The sequence below is a fragment of the Haliotis rufescens genome, unplaced genomic scaffold (assembly GCF_023055435.1).
Source record: "Haliotis rufescens isolate VD_foot unplaced genomic scaffold, xgHalRufe1.0.p SCAF_7, whole genome shotgun sequence".
NCBI lineage: Eukaryota > Metazoa > Mollusca > Gastropoda > Lepetellida > Haliotidae > Haliotis > Haliotis rufescens.
The window spans coordinates 1,630,585-1,646,085 of record NW_025964361.1 but is presented as its reverse complement, the minus strand read 5'-3'; the positions used below and the strand labels follow the sequence as shown (position 1 = coordinate 1,646,085).

At 40.6% G+C, this 15,501-nt stretch overlaps 1 protein-coding gene across 1 annotated transcript in view; it reads left to right on the top strand.

Annotated features, from left to right (window-relative positions):
- The window catches only part of LOC124139630 (cadherin-related tumor suppressor-like), a 140,427-nt gene that overhangs the window by 111,415 nt on the left and 13,511 nt on the right, over positions 1 to 15,501 (top strand). Inside the window, exons 7-11 of the mRNA XM_046506866.2 lie at positions 4,057 to 4,237; positions 6,491 to 6,929; positions 7,458 to 8,078; positions 8,593 to 10,843; positions 11,258 to 12,990. Coding sequence (XP_046362822.2) covers positions 4,057 to 4,237; positions 6,491 to 6,929; positions 7,458 to 8,078; positions 8,593 to 10,843; positions 11,258 to 12,990 — 5,225 coding nt within the window. The remainder of the gene's footprint in view (positions 1 to 4,056; positions 4,238 to 6,490; positions 6,930 to 7,457; positions 8,079 to 8,592; positions 10,844 to 11,257; positions 12,991 to 15,501) is intronic.

The window sequence follows — 15,501 nt, the reverse complement described above, 5'->3', positions numbered from 1 at the left end:
AAAGCAATAGTTTTCTGATTGTTTTTGTCTTTTCTGAAATTCAAATTTCCTACATTGCATAGGAGCAGGTTTGAGCCATTACTCTCACTTCCTGTGACAATCTAAGTGATATGTATATAAATGAAAAACTACCGATATGCATTAAACTGTCATGAATGAGAATGTTGTATGAAGGAAAACTGACGTCCTGTCAGCATAACATTTATTTGGCCACCATCCTGCAAGCTTGTTACACGGCATCACTGATGGAGGATTGACGCTGTATAACATAAATATCTCACCTCTCATGTGGAAATAATATCCAGCTATATGATGATGGCCTGTCTAAAATGTTCCACCGGCACAAATCGCTAGTGAATGTGAGACAAAGGAATTTCAATGTTCAGGGGAGCCTACCACTGACATTCAATAAAAATAATGCTGTCGTACATGTGCCCCCAGTCTATAACTTCGTTATTTCTCTGTGATGATTTACATAACAAGTTGAACCGTCCTTGGTGAATGCCATTTTAATTTCTGTGGCTTTCCTGTCAGAGTTGTCTGGTAAGTCCATCACTGATACATTTTCCTGACATGGGAAGGAAAAAACTTGCTTAATTTTCTCGATGCCAATAAAAACAAGTGTGGCATATTGGTTTGGCAGGCGGCAGTAGCACCAATTATGAAGTCGGGCTACGGCTTCTCCGAGAGAGGGAGAGGAACAGAGGGGGGAAGTGGTGTACCAGTATTACATCAAACCCAATGGACTGTTAAATGTTTCCAAGATGTATTTACGCGAATAGTTCATTTCTTTGCATGCTCTGTTCTTTTTTGTGTGTGTCCTATTACAATTTTCTTGGAACAAATGAATAATAAACAGTTCATGATTGTAACTCGTTCAATTTTGGGGAACAGGCATCAAAAGTTTGGCTACAAAATATTTCAACCTTGCCCCATTATTTTGTTCCTTTTCTTTATGTTATCAGGGGCTTCATGATTTCAGGGGAATGTTTCAAATAGTGTCATTTTGTGGATTTTAGTGTAAAAAAGTGTCAGGTATACAAACAGAATCAAAGAACTGGGGACATTGAAGAATGGAAATCCTTTTATCTAGTTACTTCGTCAACAACGATTTGCAGCTGCTTCATTTGTTTTGTTTCTAATTTACTTTAGTTCTGTTTTGTTCACGTTTTACTGTTATTCTTAAGCATTTAAAGTAAATATTAGACAAACAAGGTGATGTTTGACGTGAATCGGGATGTCCGAATAATTTATCATCACGGTACCGAACAATTTTTTGTTTTCATCCAAAAAATTCAAATCTTTGTGAGGAGTCAACATTAATTCTTGTTGTACGAGTGACGATCTAAGAGGTCTTAAACATGACCATATATTTATCTGACCTTAAACTTGTACATTCATTTGGATTACTGTCATAGCATAAAACACAGTTTTTAACTGTATTAACTTTTGAAGCTCACTGTTGTGGTGTTTGAGTGAAGGGTGGTGTATTTGAACAAGATTTGCCTCCCAGGGGCTTGTTTATTTAACAGCAACTTCATGACATCTACACCGAGTTTTTGCTTTAATGGAGTTCGAGATTTGTGCTACAAGTCCTGTTTTTGTGTTCGCTTTAGTCTCTAACAACGGGAACCAAAATCCTGGGTTCTCTGTCATCAGTCTCTGAGATGTGTCTTAATACACATTTAATACTGCATACAGAGGCCAGTGCTCAGTTCGCTCGGTTGCCCTGTAGGATGTCCATGCTTAGTTTGAGATTAGTATCATAGGGTTATGACTGCATCATTGAATCACTGAAGTTAGCTTGAATTGTTCTTTTCCTTAAATGAGAACCTTGTGCAGGAGTAAAGCACAGTGATAACAAATTGCTAGAATGAAATAAAATATAATAAAAAGGAGCCCAGAGACTTTCTTCATTTTAATCTAGACTTGCCAAACATTATAGACTTGCATGGGCTGTATTGGATATATTTGTTTCAGGGTCTGTATGACAGACTAATATTATTGGTAATCTTTATCATTCTTCATGTCATATTTCAGAATAATTTTATTGTTAAGATCCTTTTTTGTGGATGCCCCCTTATAAAAACACGGACAGATAAATGTTTTTTTTATGCCTGATATGTTACTTTTCAAGAAATGATATCACACTTGCTATTTGACTCATATTATGATCCTGTTAAGATCATAATATTCATACATGAATGAATGTCACAGCTGTGGAAGAGGAGTAGTTCAATGGTTGTTGTCATCTTCGGTGATATCACGTTCATGTATATTTTTTTAACAATTGAAAAGTTACTTCAGATGTGTTTTGGGCAATTTAAAGTTAGTTCAAAGGTTTTGTATCATTTTCACGATAAGTCTGTTTTTCTGATCACACAGTGGATCATTTGGCAGTGTTTCCGTTCACACATATGTACTGGTAACCCGGAGCTTGTGCCTTGGCCACTGTTTTAGCTACTCAATGAGTTGTCGACAGAAATATGGGTGAAGTGACGAGAAAATGAAATATTTAATGCCCACAGAAGAGTTCCACTCACATTTTGTCTGCTGTAGACATTCTTAGAAACTTTGAAAATTCTCTGCTTATTTCTATGCCATGTGGAGGCGTATTTCTCCTGAGAGCATTTGGGTTATAGGATCTTACAATGCTTTCAGCATGGTATGTTTTAATCCAATTTTGAAGCAAAGAAATCTTGTTAAAATCTGTAGTTGGATTCCCCAAAAGTATCGGTTTGGGCAATAGGATTTAGTGTTTTATGCGTCTGAGAGAGGGTTTTAATTGTATTAGCACTTTAAGCAGAAAAACAATGTGGAGATTTCAACAGCATGTGATGAAACTTTCAATAATTCTGTTTGCAAGATTCTGATATGCTCAGAAAAGCAAACGTTGTAAGTTGTTTTTTGCTATTGTGCAGGTTAACATTTGGTGTAGGGTAAGAGTGTGGGAAGTTTCAGTGTTTCAACTAGTATTGAGAAGAAGTGTTCAGGAAAGTATTATCAGAAACAAATGTAATGTTTTCCTTGAAACTTATGTACAATTCGAACAAAACATATTTTAAAAAGTCAGACTATTTTAGTTCAGCATGACCCTGAGCAGTCTTTTGTTTATTAACCTGTTTTTCATCCATGCACCACATGTTCAGTAGACCGTGAAGATGGTTTCTTTGAAGTATATATGTAGACAATCATGCCCAGACACCACACTATTAGGGGAGGAGCTGGGAGGGACACGGCCATGATAAATGATATAACCCTTCACCTTCTTGTGCGAAAAACAACTAAAACAGATGATTTCCTTTCACTTCTGACCTTGCAGCACACCTCAACATACCAAGTTTCATGCTTATCTGTCACACACCAATTTATTGTCCTGATATGTTAAAGGCCAGGGAAATAGTATTTGAACAATGGTGTAAGTTTTCGTCTTGATGGTGTTCCATGTTAATGAGTGTGTGATCGGATCGGAGTCTTCAAAAGTCTGCCGCTGCCCTCTGTGTTGCTCTTGGTCATAAAATAGATAGGAGATATTACCTCATTGTGTGAGGAACAGTAAGTGTTAAGGGTACACACATGGAAGTACTTGACCTTAAACTACGGACGACTTATGTAAGTTTGTCATGTCAGGGTGGGAATAGACTATCGGTTTTACTGTCGGTCCTCATTGCGTAAGTTTCATTGTTACATGTTTCAAGGAGGGTGACACCAATGAAGATTGTTGAATGTAAAAAAAAATTAATTTTTTTTTTAGGATTAATTAGTCCTCTGATGTACTTTCTTCATAATACATTCCCAAATTAATTATGGAAAATATTTAGATAAACATGTTGATTTTCTTTTAACAAAACTGTTAAAATGAGAAAACAGATTGACAAATATTAGAAAATTCATGCCAAAATTAGCAGGACCAGATAGTTATTGTTTGAAATTATTTATGTACTTTTGTATCAATTTAATTATCGAAAAATATGTGTTCTGGTAAGCAGTATCAGACTGATGTGTTCTGTAGGTCTACTTTTTGTATGATGACTAATACTGACCATCTTGTTGCAGGTTCTCCCCGTTTGACAGGATCTGGGACTATCAAGGTGTTGGTACAGGATGTCAATGACCACCCTCCTGTGTTCGACAACACGCAATACACAGGCCATGTCCTGGAGAACCTGTCCTCACCCACCTCCGTACTCTCCGTCCGAGCCACAGACCAGGACGAAGGGGAAAATGCAGAGATTGTGTAAGTGTTCCCATGATGGAGATATTTTAATCACTTTTAGTTCATTCAATCATCATTAAGGATCTGCCGTCATGGTTTAAACTACGTGATCTTTGGCACCATACTCAGCTTTTGTAATTCTATGAAAAAGCAGCCAGTTGTGAGATGAACTGTGGCCTGTTATTGATTTGAAAAAAAGTTTGGAAAGTCCAGAAAGTAGGGTGTTTGATGGCAGGCAGTTTTATCAAACACAGACACAAAGATGCATCTCTGCTTGTTTGTTATTTATGGTTTATTTTATCATCTGTAGAAGGATCCATCAGCCGGAGTTAAAGTATGTGATCTGGGACCACCGACCTGTACTTCATTTGGGCAAAATTCCACAAATGATCTTGATCTATGGCTCTTTAATCTTTTAAACTTTTAAGAAAGATTTGTGATAGTTGTAGTTCTTAAGAACACTTTATAAAACTGGGATTGAAAGTTTATAAAAAGTTATTTTGTTGATAAAGGAGAATCTCAACTGAAATGTTTATCCAAATGAAATTTGAAAAATAAAAAGTATAGTACATCCATTATTCTGGGACCAAACATGGAAATGTTGAAGGCTTAAATGTCAGACTTTATGTATTTTGGCCCAAGAACAGGAAATAATCATTGTTTAATTATTTTTTTAAAAAGGTATCACATTTACTAAAAAATAGCCGTAACAAGTGGTCAGGTAAATGGTATGTTAATGTCTACCTGCAAATTTGCTAATGAGTCACACAAGACATTAAGGTGCAAACAGCATGGGAAATGATAACAAAACCCTCAATATACTTTTTTATCAAGGCATGGAATGATGTGTTATCTGACAGTACATTGAGGTCCACGTTTGTTCTTGTGGTACTATTTCACTGGGGACTGTTTGCCTGACAACTGTTTCAGATAAGAATGAAACTTATGTTTTACTGCTATCACTTTTAGTGAACATACAGAGATCGTGAATGTTTGATAAATCTCACTTATTGTCACTTTGTTTCTATTATCTTTGTTCTTTGATGTGAATCTCTTTTAGATCTGTATGTCAAAATTAGATTATCCAAAATTCACATAGCGCTGAAGTTTTGAAGCTTTGCTTTTATAAAGAGACATGTTTTCTGTTTCTAAACCGGTCTTTGAGATGATTTTAGTTGTGATAAAAAGTCTTGAATTTGAATTCTTTGATGCTGCACAAATTGGCAGAGTAAACCAATTCTAAGGATAATGAAACAGCATCTTGAGTTCACAAAGCAAACGGCAGTATTTTTAACATTTTTGTTTTTTTTATGATTTTTGGCTGTTTTGGATTTACTTGTGTGGTTTTTATAAAACTGATCTATTGAAGATTCTGTAATAAGATCAAAATAGAATACCGTTTTATGTTTTGTCAGTGCCAGATGCTCGGAATGTAATCAATGTAATGTAGTCAGCACTGGATTAAAACTTTTAAACTTTACATGTGACTTACACTGAGTGTACAAGAGGCAGGGAGGAACACTTGAGAAACAGGGCCACTCTTCCCAGTGCCAGCATCGTGCTTTCACTGCTGTAGCTAACATACATTATGATTTATGAGACCGGGCCTATTGTACTTTACATAGACCCGTGACCCGTGAAGATCCGGGTTAGAATAGGTCTTCAGCAACCCATGCTTGCTGAACAGGCGACTATGTTTGTGGTAAGAGGAGACTAACAGGATTTGGTTGATGCGTGTCATCGTATCCCAATTGCGTAGATCGATACTCATGATATCAATCACTAGATTGTCTTGTCTTGTCCAGTCCAATTGTTTACAGACTACCGTCATATAGCTGGAATATTGCTGAGTGTGGCGTTAAACAACAAACAGACAAACAAAGAACTTAAACTCCTAGTATAGAATAGTAGTAGTTCTACAGCACTGTTAAAACTATCTGATATTCCAGACTTGAAACGATCATAACAAAATACAACTTGTGGTGAGATGTTGACAGTCGTTGACTGGCTGGGTGGTTCATGGCTGCAGTGGTACAAACTCATTATGGGAGTGGTTGTGATGGACTGAGGTTTTGATTCCCATAGAATTCACTGTATAAACCTGTTCCACAGTTTTGTGGAAAAAAAATGCTTCGGGATTTTGAGTGAACTGGTTTTTTTGATGACCTGAGGTTGTCATGACCTGAGATTTCGAACTGAAATTGTGTTGGCCAGATGTTTTTATCACCAGAGGTTGTGATATTCCACTACAAGTCATTCTGTGTATTCTTGCAGCTACAGCCTGGAGAACAGCATGGGTGAGAAGTTCACGATATACCCCGACACCGGTCAGATCGTTACCTTGGCAATACTGGACAGAGAAGAACGCAATGAGTATGACCTAGTCGTCATTGCCTCAGACAGGGGGATCCCACCTCAGTCGGCCACCGCGAAGGTTGTGATCCACATCGATGATGACAACGACAACTCCCCCGAATTCGAGCAGCAGAGCTACTCCCAGGTTGTACTGAGTCCTACGGCCAGAGGAGCATTTGTGCTGGGAGTGACAGCCATAGATCGGGACATCGGCAGCAATGGTCAGGTCAGGTACTCCCTCTCTGGTGAAGATGCCAGCAAGTTTGTCATCAACGCCAATTCGGGTGTCATCACGGCAGGGCAGGAACTTTCACAATCCGGGTCACGGTACAGCCTCATCGTCCGGGCTTCGGACCAGGTGAGTCAAACACAAACGAGACTTTTCAAAGATGTGTTTTCTTGCATAGGCATCATGTCAGTTTTGACTGAGTAGGACAAGGCTCGGGACATTTTCCACTCCTACAAGTCTTTCACCACCTTACTTGTCTGATTAATCCAATTTTCGGATGGATATTCAATTCAAGAGTTATTCCTTAGACTATTTACGTAATGTCTCAGATTCACACGTGACACTAATTACAGTGTCTAGACCAACACTGGGAGTTGGCAGCAATGTCTCCTTAAGATTCCCAAAGTGATGTGAACCAGTTAAATTCATGATGCAGATTAAAAATATATGCTGATGGCAGAATATAAGGATCATTGTCACATTGTATACACAGAGGTACATTTTCATTGTGTATAGTATTATATGTTTCCTGTTTTCTTTCTTCATCTTTGTATTCACTCTGTTTTAAAGAAGTTAAATTGAAAATGAATAAATTCCTTGAAGTTACATGTAAAATGAACTCCGTGATAGTTATGTTGTTCTCTATTCTTTCCACAGGGCGTACTTCCTAACTCCAACAGTGTCAATGTTCGTGTGGACATGATGTCATACACCGAATCTAAACCAGTCTTCAGCCCATTTGATGCAAACCTGTCTGTGAAGGAAAACTCCCTCCCTGGTAAGATTCTGACCACAGTATCGGCCACTACGACCAGGACCAATCAGATCCTGTATTACATCGCCGGGGGCAACGTCAACCGAGGATTTGGAATCAACCAACTGAATGGTTCCATATCTGTGTTAGGAAGCATTGACTTTGAAACAACCAGAAGCTTTGAGCTGTGGATTGAGGCAAACGATGGGGGCAACCCAGCGCTGTCGGAGTACAAGATGATGAGGGTGAGTGTGGAAGACGACAATGACAACGCCCCTCGGTTCCAAGAGAGTTTCTACAACACCAGCATCCCAGAGAATGTCCAGAAGGGTTATTCAGTGAAACAGCTTTCTGCTACTGACCTCGACTCAAATGAGAATGGCCAGATCACATACACCATCCACAGTGGCAACACCAACACGACCTTCCAGGTGGATGCCCAGACTGGCCTCATCTCCACCAACAACATCGTAGACAGGGAAGGCATCGACCTCTTCCATCTCATTGTACAGGCAAAGGACCAGGTAAGGAAGCAGAAATATTCCAACTTTTGAAAGGGATCATCAGATTTGTCATTCTATTAAATATACACTTGACATTTTGTGAAAATCAGTGGAGAGATGAATCAGTGGAGAGATAAAATGTCCCTATCAAAAGTGGAGCAGTATAATATTCATTTATCTCTTGGATGTGACTTTTTTCAAAATTAAAGAGACCATCTTATATCTTTGGTAACATGGTTTCAAGATAGCCTGAGCAGGAGGATTGTGATGGATGTCGGAGCAGGATGTACATTTAAGTTTAATGAGATAATGTTTTGACAGAATTATGATCAGCTGCAGTGATGTAAATAGATTTACTGGTAAGCTTATCACGTAAATCTTCTTTCATGATTCAAGCCATTTGAATTCATTTGAAACAAAAACTATCCTGTACATTTTTTAAAATACTGACATTTTTCATCCCATAGATTTTTATTTGTGATGCAGATTATTGTTGAAGATGTAACTGACAACACTGCTGCATTTCTGTTTTTAGGGCACCCCAAGTCTGACCACAACAGCAACAGTGACAATCCACATCCTTGACGAAAATGACAACCCACCCAAGTTTACAAGGCGGTACAGTCTGTCAGTGCCAGAGAATGTCCCTCTCAACTTCTTCATAGTACAGATGATAACATCAGACAAGGACATCGGCAACAACGCCAAGTCCACCTTTTGGCTGCAGAATGATCAGGACAAGCTCAACTTTGCCATCGACAGCATCAGCGGCAACATCTCCACTGTGGCGCTGTTGGATGCGGAGAGTGTGGACAGATACTACCCCAGGGTCATTGCCAAGGATGCCAACTTTCAAGTGGAAACCCAGGTCTTCATCAAGGTCCAGGATGTTAATGACAATGCTCCTGTGTTCAGAGAAGACACTCTCAGCTTTGACTTCCAGGAAAGACAGGGAGCCAATGCAGTGGTTGGAAGATTGAGGGCAATGGATGCAGACTTGGAGCAACCCAATAATCAGTACATCTTCTCACTGAAACGCCCCTCCGATGTCTTTGAGATCAATGCTGAGACGGGAGATATCACTGCCTTACAACCACTGTACTACCGTCATGTGCCAGACCACCCACTGTCTGTCAACAGATACACCCTGGACGTTGTGGTGTCAGATCTGGGAACACCCTCCCTGTCGTCGGAGAACATGGTGATCATCACTGTCATCGATGCCAACAACCATCCTCCTCAGTTTGTACAGAGCAGCTACTTCTCAGCTGTGCCAGAGAACAGAGCCACTGGGGACCTTGTCATCACCATCCTGGCTGTGGATGAAAATGACTATGGAATCAATGCAGAAGTGTTCTATGCTGTTGCAGGAGGAAATGGTTCCCAGTTCTTCCAGATTGATCAAGACACTGGCTTCATCACTGTGAAAGCTTCTCTTCAGGGTAGACAGAATGCTGATTACCTCCTGTTTGTGAAAGCCCAGGACAAGGGTACACCGCCTCAGTCTACTACAGTAGATGTCCACTTCAAGATAACCGATGTCAACAACTTTGCTCCTGCATTCACAACTCAAATCTTTCAGAAAACCATCGCCGAAGACACTCCCATTGGACAGACCATACAAACCTTCTCGGCAACGGATAACGATCCTGGCATTAATGGCCAAGTCATGTATCTCATCACCACTGGAAACGAGCTTGGTCTTTTTGGCATGGGAAAAGAAAGCGGTGCACTCACTGTTGCCAAGGCTCTTGACTTTGACACACATCCAACTCACCTGCTGACTGTCGTTGCCAGAGACAAGGCTCTTGTGTATCAGGAGACCAACAGGACATTCACTCTCCATCTCACTGATGTCAACGATAACCCGCCCGTCTTCAACCAGACCTACTATGATGCGTACATCCCGGAGAACTCGGCCCCTTCCACATCCTTCTACACCCTTCATGCTACAGATGCAGACAGTGGGGACAATGCCATCATCCACTACTCGGTTGTGGGGAACTCCATTTTCACCATTGAGAAGGAGACAGGAATCTTGAGATCCCAGGGTAATCTGGATTATGAGGTGAAAGATGCATACAGTGTGACGATCATGGCCTACAACCCAAGCGAATTAAACGGAGGATCGGATATGAAGAAGACTGTTGTTGCTGTCCATGTCCATGTGGTTGGTGTCAACGAATACTTCCCCCAGTTTGAGAAGACGCGCTACAACTTCAGAGTCAGTGAGTCTGCCACAATCAACTCATCCATTGGGTCGGTGCTTGCAACAGATCAAGACAAGGGAATTGACGGCATAGTTTATTATTTCCTCATTGGTTCCAGCAACCTTAGAGGATTTCGCATTGACCATCAGACTGGAGTTATTCATGTTGCTGGGCGACCTGACTATGAGTCCTCACAAGAGATCATCCTGAACGTGATGGCAAAGAACTGGGGGAGCATCCAAGGTAACGACACAGATACTTGCCAGGTGTATGTCACCATTGAAGATGCCAACGATCCACCAGTGTTCAGCAGGAACATATATGAGGCTACAGTCAGTGAAAATTCTCTGCAGGACACATATGTCATCAAGGTTGAAGCCACAGACAATGACTATAAACCAGAGAACAGACAGTTTGTGTACACCATTCTCAGAGGTAATGATGGAAACCGATTCAAGATTGACCGTGTCAATGGAGAGATTCGGACAACCGGCCAAGGCTATCTGGACCGAGAGACTCAGGATCAGTTTAATGTGACTGTGGGAGCTGTGGACTCAGGGCTGCCTCCTCAAACAGGTAACATTGATTTAAACTTAGTTTAAAAAATGATATATTATTATCCCCGCCACGAAGTTGAAGATGGATATAGAAATGAGTCCTGCCTGTCCGTCCATGATGTTTTGTTTCCGGAGCAGAACTCAAAAGCCATAAGAGAAATCGTAACCAAACTTGGAATATAGATAGGTCTCGTGGTGAAGTGGTGCTTTTTGAAAGTTTGAGATTTAAAAAAAATAAAAAATTTGAGTATCCATGGAAACGACTGAAAAAGGAGGTATTGGCAGGGGATATGAGTATTTCATGCTTGTTTAACACTGGTATTTCATTTGAGTAGCTTTTTTCATTTGTATCCTTTCACAATTAATTTTAATAATTGTTTTGATGATGTTGAGAACAGATTGTTTTATCCTTTTTCTTTTTGTACTGTTGCAGGTTCAGCTGTGGTTAAGATAAGATTGCAAGATGTGAATGACAACGGCCCATACTTTGACCCCAACATGCCAGAAGGTCACATACAGGAGAACCGAGATGCTGGACAGTTTGTCATGTCATTGCCTCAGTTCACAAAGGATCGTGATCTGCCACCAAATCAAGCTCCGTATAGATACAGTATGGTATCATCCTCGGATAAGTTCAAAATTTACACGCAGACAGGGCGAGTGGAGACTATAGCCACTCTGGACCGAGAACAGACCCCCGAGTTCACGCTCCCAGTGGTGGTCACTGACGGCGGCATACCTACCATGACATCAACCTTGACCTTCAAGATTGTTGTTGGGGATGTGAATGACAACCCTCCAAGGCCAAGGCCACTGGTCATCCAGCTGATGATTCTCCAGGGGATGTCGTCCATCGGCTTGGTAGCGGATGTCAGACCTCTGGATGATGATGCCATTGGCAACTACAGCTGCAACATCGAAGGTGGGGATACAAACACATTCAACATCTACCAGAACTGTGATCTTCGAGTGATTGGCTCAGTCGATGAGAAGACCTACAACCTACGCATCCGAGGCTCTGATGGCATGCCAAGTCATCAAGCGTCTGAACCCTATGATGTGTCAGTCACAGTTAGTGAGTACAAGAATGCCACCGTTGATAACTCAGTACCAATGCTTGTAGCCGATCTGTCAGCAAGATCCTTCCTCGAGGACAAATACCCTCGGTTTGTGAATGCTTTGAAGAATGCCTTCTCACCACAAAACTCTTTCATAGTGTACAGCTTGAAGGAGATGGGCACTGATCTCATCGTCTTCTTGTCAGTTCAGAAGCCAAATGGTGACCACATCCCCAAAACTTCCATGCAACAGACATTGGAGACGAACAAGCAGGCGATAGAATCCACAGCCAGCATCTCCATCAGAAGCACCTCCTACAGTGCTTGTCAAAACCACCAGTGTCAAAATGGCGGCAAGTGTGACAGCGAGATTGTCATGCACCCGGGCTACTCTATCCACAACTCGCCAAGCCTCATCCTTACATCTGCCAAACCAGAAGTCAAACCAACCTGCATCTGCCCACCGTCTTTTGCTGGCGATTTCTGCGAGACCCCGATTGGTCCTTGCGGAGAGAGCTACTGCTACAATGGTGGCACGTGTATACAGGACGTCTGCCACTGCACGCCACAGTGGAACGGACCAAGCTGTCAACAAGATGTGAACGAGTGTCTTTCAAAACCGTGTGTTAATGGAGGGTCGTGTGTCAACCTGGATGGTACCTTCCGCTGTGACTGTCCGGACGGATTCCACGGAGAGGTGTGTGAAAGCACCATGTACTGCACCAGTCGGCCATGTTGGAATGGTGGTAGCTGCAATGACGTTCCAGGAGGATACACCTGTGACTGTGTCTACGGTTATTTTGGCAGCCGATGTGAAAAATCAAGCAAAGGATTCAGTGAGGGCTCCTTCCTGGAGTTCCCTCCCTTGTCTAACCTCAATAACACGGACATCACCCTCTTCTTTGCCACCAACAAGAGAAATGCCCTCCTGTTCCTCAGCCAAGCAACTGTCAGCCCCACTATTCTAGGTTTTGTAGCCTTGGAGATCATTGATGGAAATGTGAGGTTTTCCTTCAAGTTCACGTCTGTGTTTCCAAAGGTGCTTCAAGTGAACCGCGGTGTCTCTGATGGACGATGGTATAGAGTGCAAGTCCAGAAAGTCACAGAGGTGAGTTTTTGTCCAGTTTCTGGTTTGATTCTGTTCCATAGAAAGTAAGTTGCCAATCCCCCAAAGAACCAATAGAATTTTGTAGCTACAATCAGTTGCCATACCCTGAAAATGAGGATTATTTGTTTGTGGTATCCAATATTGGTTTGTATGGTCCGGACTCGATTATTAATTTTATATAGTAAAAATCAATATTATTAGTCCTATATTAATAAGATAATTTGCAAATTAAAATCTATTGATCTGATGTTGTACGAAATTGCATTTTTGAGAAAACCTTTTGTGATCGTATACAAATCTGTAAATCTTTAAATGTCACAGCTTCGGGGGACTTATTCTCAGAGACATTATGAAGTTGTTTCCCAAATGCAAACATTGTTCACAGAGGAGAGAAATCCCCCCGGGTTTGCCTAGTACAGTCCTACTCTGTCTCCCTCAAGTGGGCATTCAGTAGGATAACATAGTTACTGTGTTAGGCAGTTGTCATAATGCACCGTCTCACTCTCATAGACAACTGAGATCCAAGTTCTGATTTATACACACAGATTGACAAAATAGCTTTGAATGTGTGTCACATGACTGCCTTGTGCCTGATCATGCTTGTTTCCTAGTAACTGATTATAGGTGGAAGTATGAGAGGGGCCCTCTAGTGTACGAGGGAGACTTGAGCTGATTAATGACTACCTCAGGGATTACATGTCATCTAACTATTTGCTTATCTTTGTCGTAGCCCCTGTTCTTGTCTACAGCTAAACATGCTGTTTTTCTTAAGTGATGGTGAACAAAATTGTTGGCTTTGAATAATGATTCAAAATATTGATGTGATTTTCTGTTGTTTGGCTTGTAATTAGGTGAGTTATTTACTGTGGTACGGGGCGGTCGGGTAGCCTAGGGGTTAAAGCGTTCGCTCTTCACGCCGAAGACCCAGGTTCGATTCCCCACATGGGTACAATGTGTGAAGCCCAATTCTGGTTTCCCCCCACCGTGATATTGCTGGAATATTGCTAAAAGTGGCGTAAAACCATACTCACTTTACTGTGGTACAATTTAGTTTGGATTGTTTACTTCAAAGTTCCCTATTTTAACCAAGACAGACCAGTGTTATTTGCTTGTTTTTAGGAGATAATACAATGACCAGTTCAAAATGAAATATGATAAGGCAAATCATACTAAGATTTTTACAGTGAATGTTCATTATTATGTAGTGAAAATATTACATAGTCAAGTATTTATATTATGAGGCACAAGCCAAGTTTTGAAGATCACAATCATAAAGGCTGTAAAGTAAGATCTGTGTTTGAAATACATCTTTCTGTAGTCAGCCACATAAGCATTTAACCATTTATTAGGCTTCATGATATATAACCATGCCTAATGTATAATCATGTTTCTGTGGTATAAACACACAGAGTGTTCAGTTGATACAGATTGTTTGATAGTTGTCTAAATATTTCTTAAATGCAGAGGTACGTCATATTTGTCAGCAGGTGTTGGTTTGTTCTTATAAACTGCCCCCTGTATGTAGATAAGCCTTGGATTATCGTCTCCGTGGAGGGACTTTCTGTTGTCTCTTCGCCACACGGGGACTGTAGGCAGGGTGTAGCTAACAACATGGTGACTCACACTATCATCGTGTTTGATCATGGATAATAATTATATGTCTCCTTCACGGGAATAGTATTCTTACATGGTTCATATCTAAGCTCTGTTGCTGTTTTTAAAATACAAGCCTAGATTATGTTATTTTCTAGATATACCCCCTGTAGGATAACAAGGCAGATTGTGTATGCTTGTCGTAAGAGGTGACAAAATGGGGATTGTGTGCAGGGCTGATCTGATGTGACCAGGTGGAATTAATGGGAAAGACCAACTCTGTTTGATTTGGTGGCATTGTGCCCTGAGGGTGTGGGTCTGTGCTCATGCTATCAACCACTGGTGTTTCAGGTTCAGGTCTGATAATTGACACATGGAAATCAAAACCTTGACTGAAAATGGCCAACACAGCAGGGAGCACTGTCCTCCTTTAAATGACAACATGTGTTTAACTTTGAAATATATTTATACAGTAAACTACAGTTATAACGAACTCAAAGGGATCGCCAAGTTGAGTTGGTTATAACCGTAGTTCATTATGAGCATATATACAACAAATGGGCAGGACTAAGAAATAAGTTCCTTATATCAGTCAGTTTGTGATAAGCGTGTTCATTATAAACATAGTTTACTGTATATACCATGGAGCACTGTCCTTTAAATGACAATATGTGTTTAAATGTGGTGTATATATCTTACTGAAACACAGGGAAGATTTGTATGTAGGACGTACATGTATGTCCACCATGTTTCTTAATAAATATCAAGAAAACATATTGATGCTCATGATGACAATCACTGGATTGTTTGTTCCAGACTTGATTATTTACAGACTGCCATCATTTAGCTTGAATGTTGCTGAGTGTGGTGTTAAAAAACGAGCAAACAAAATCAATATATTTCTGATAGTCCATGGTT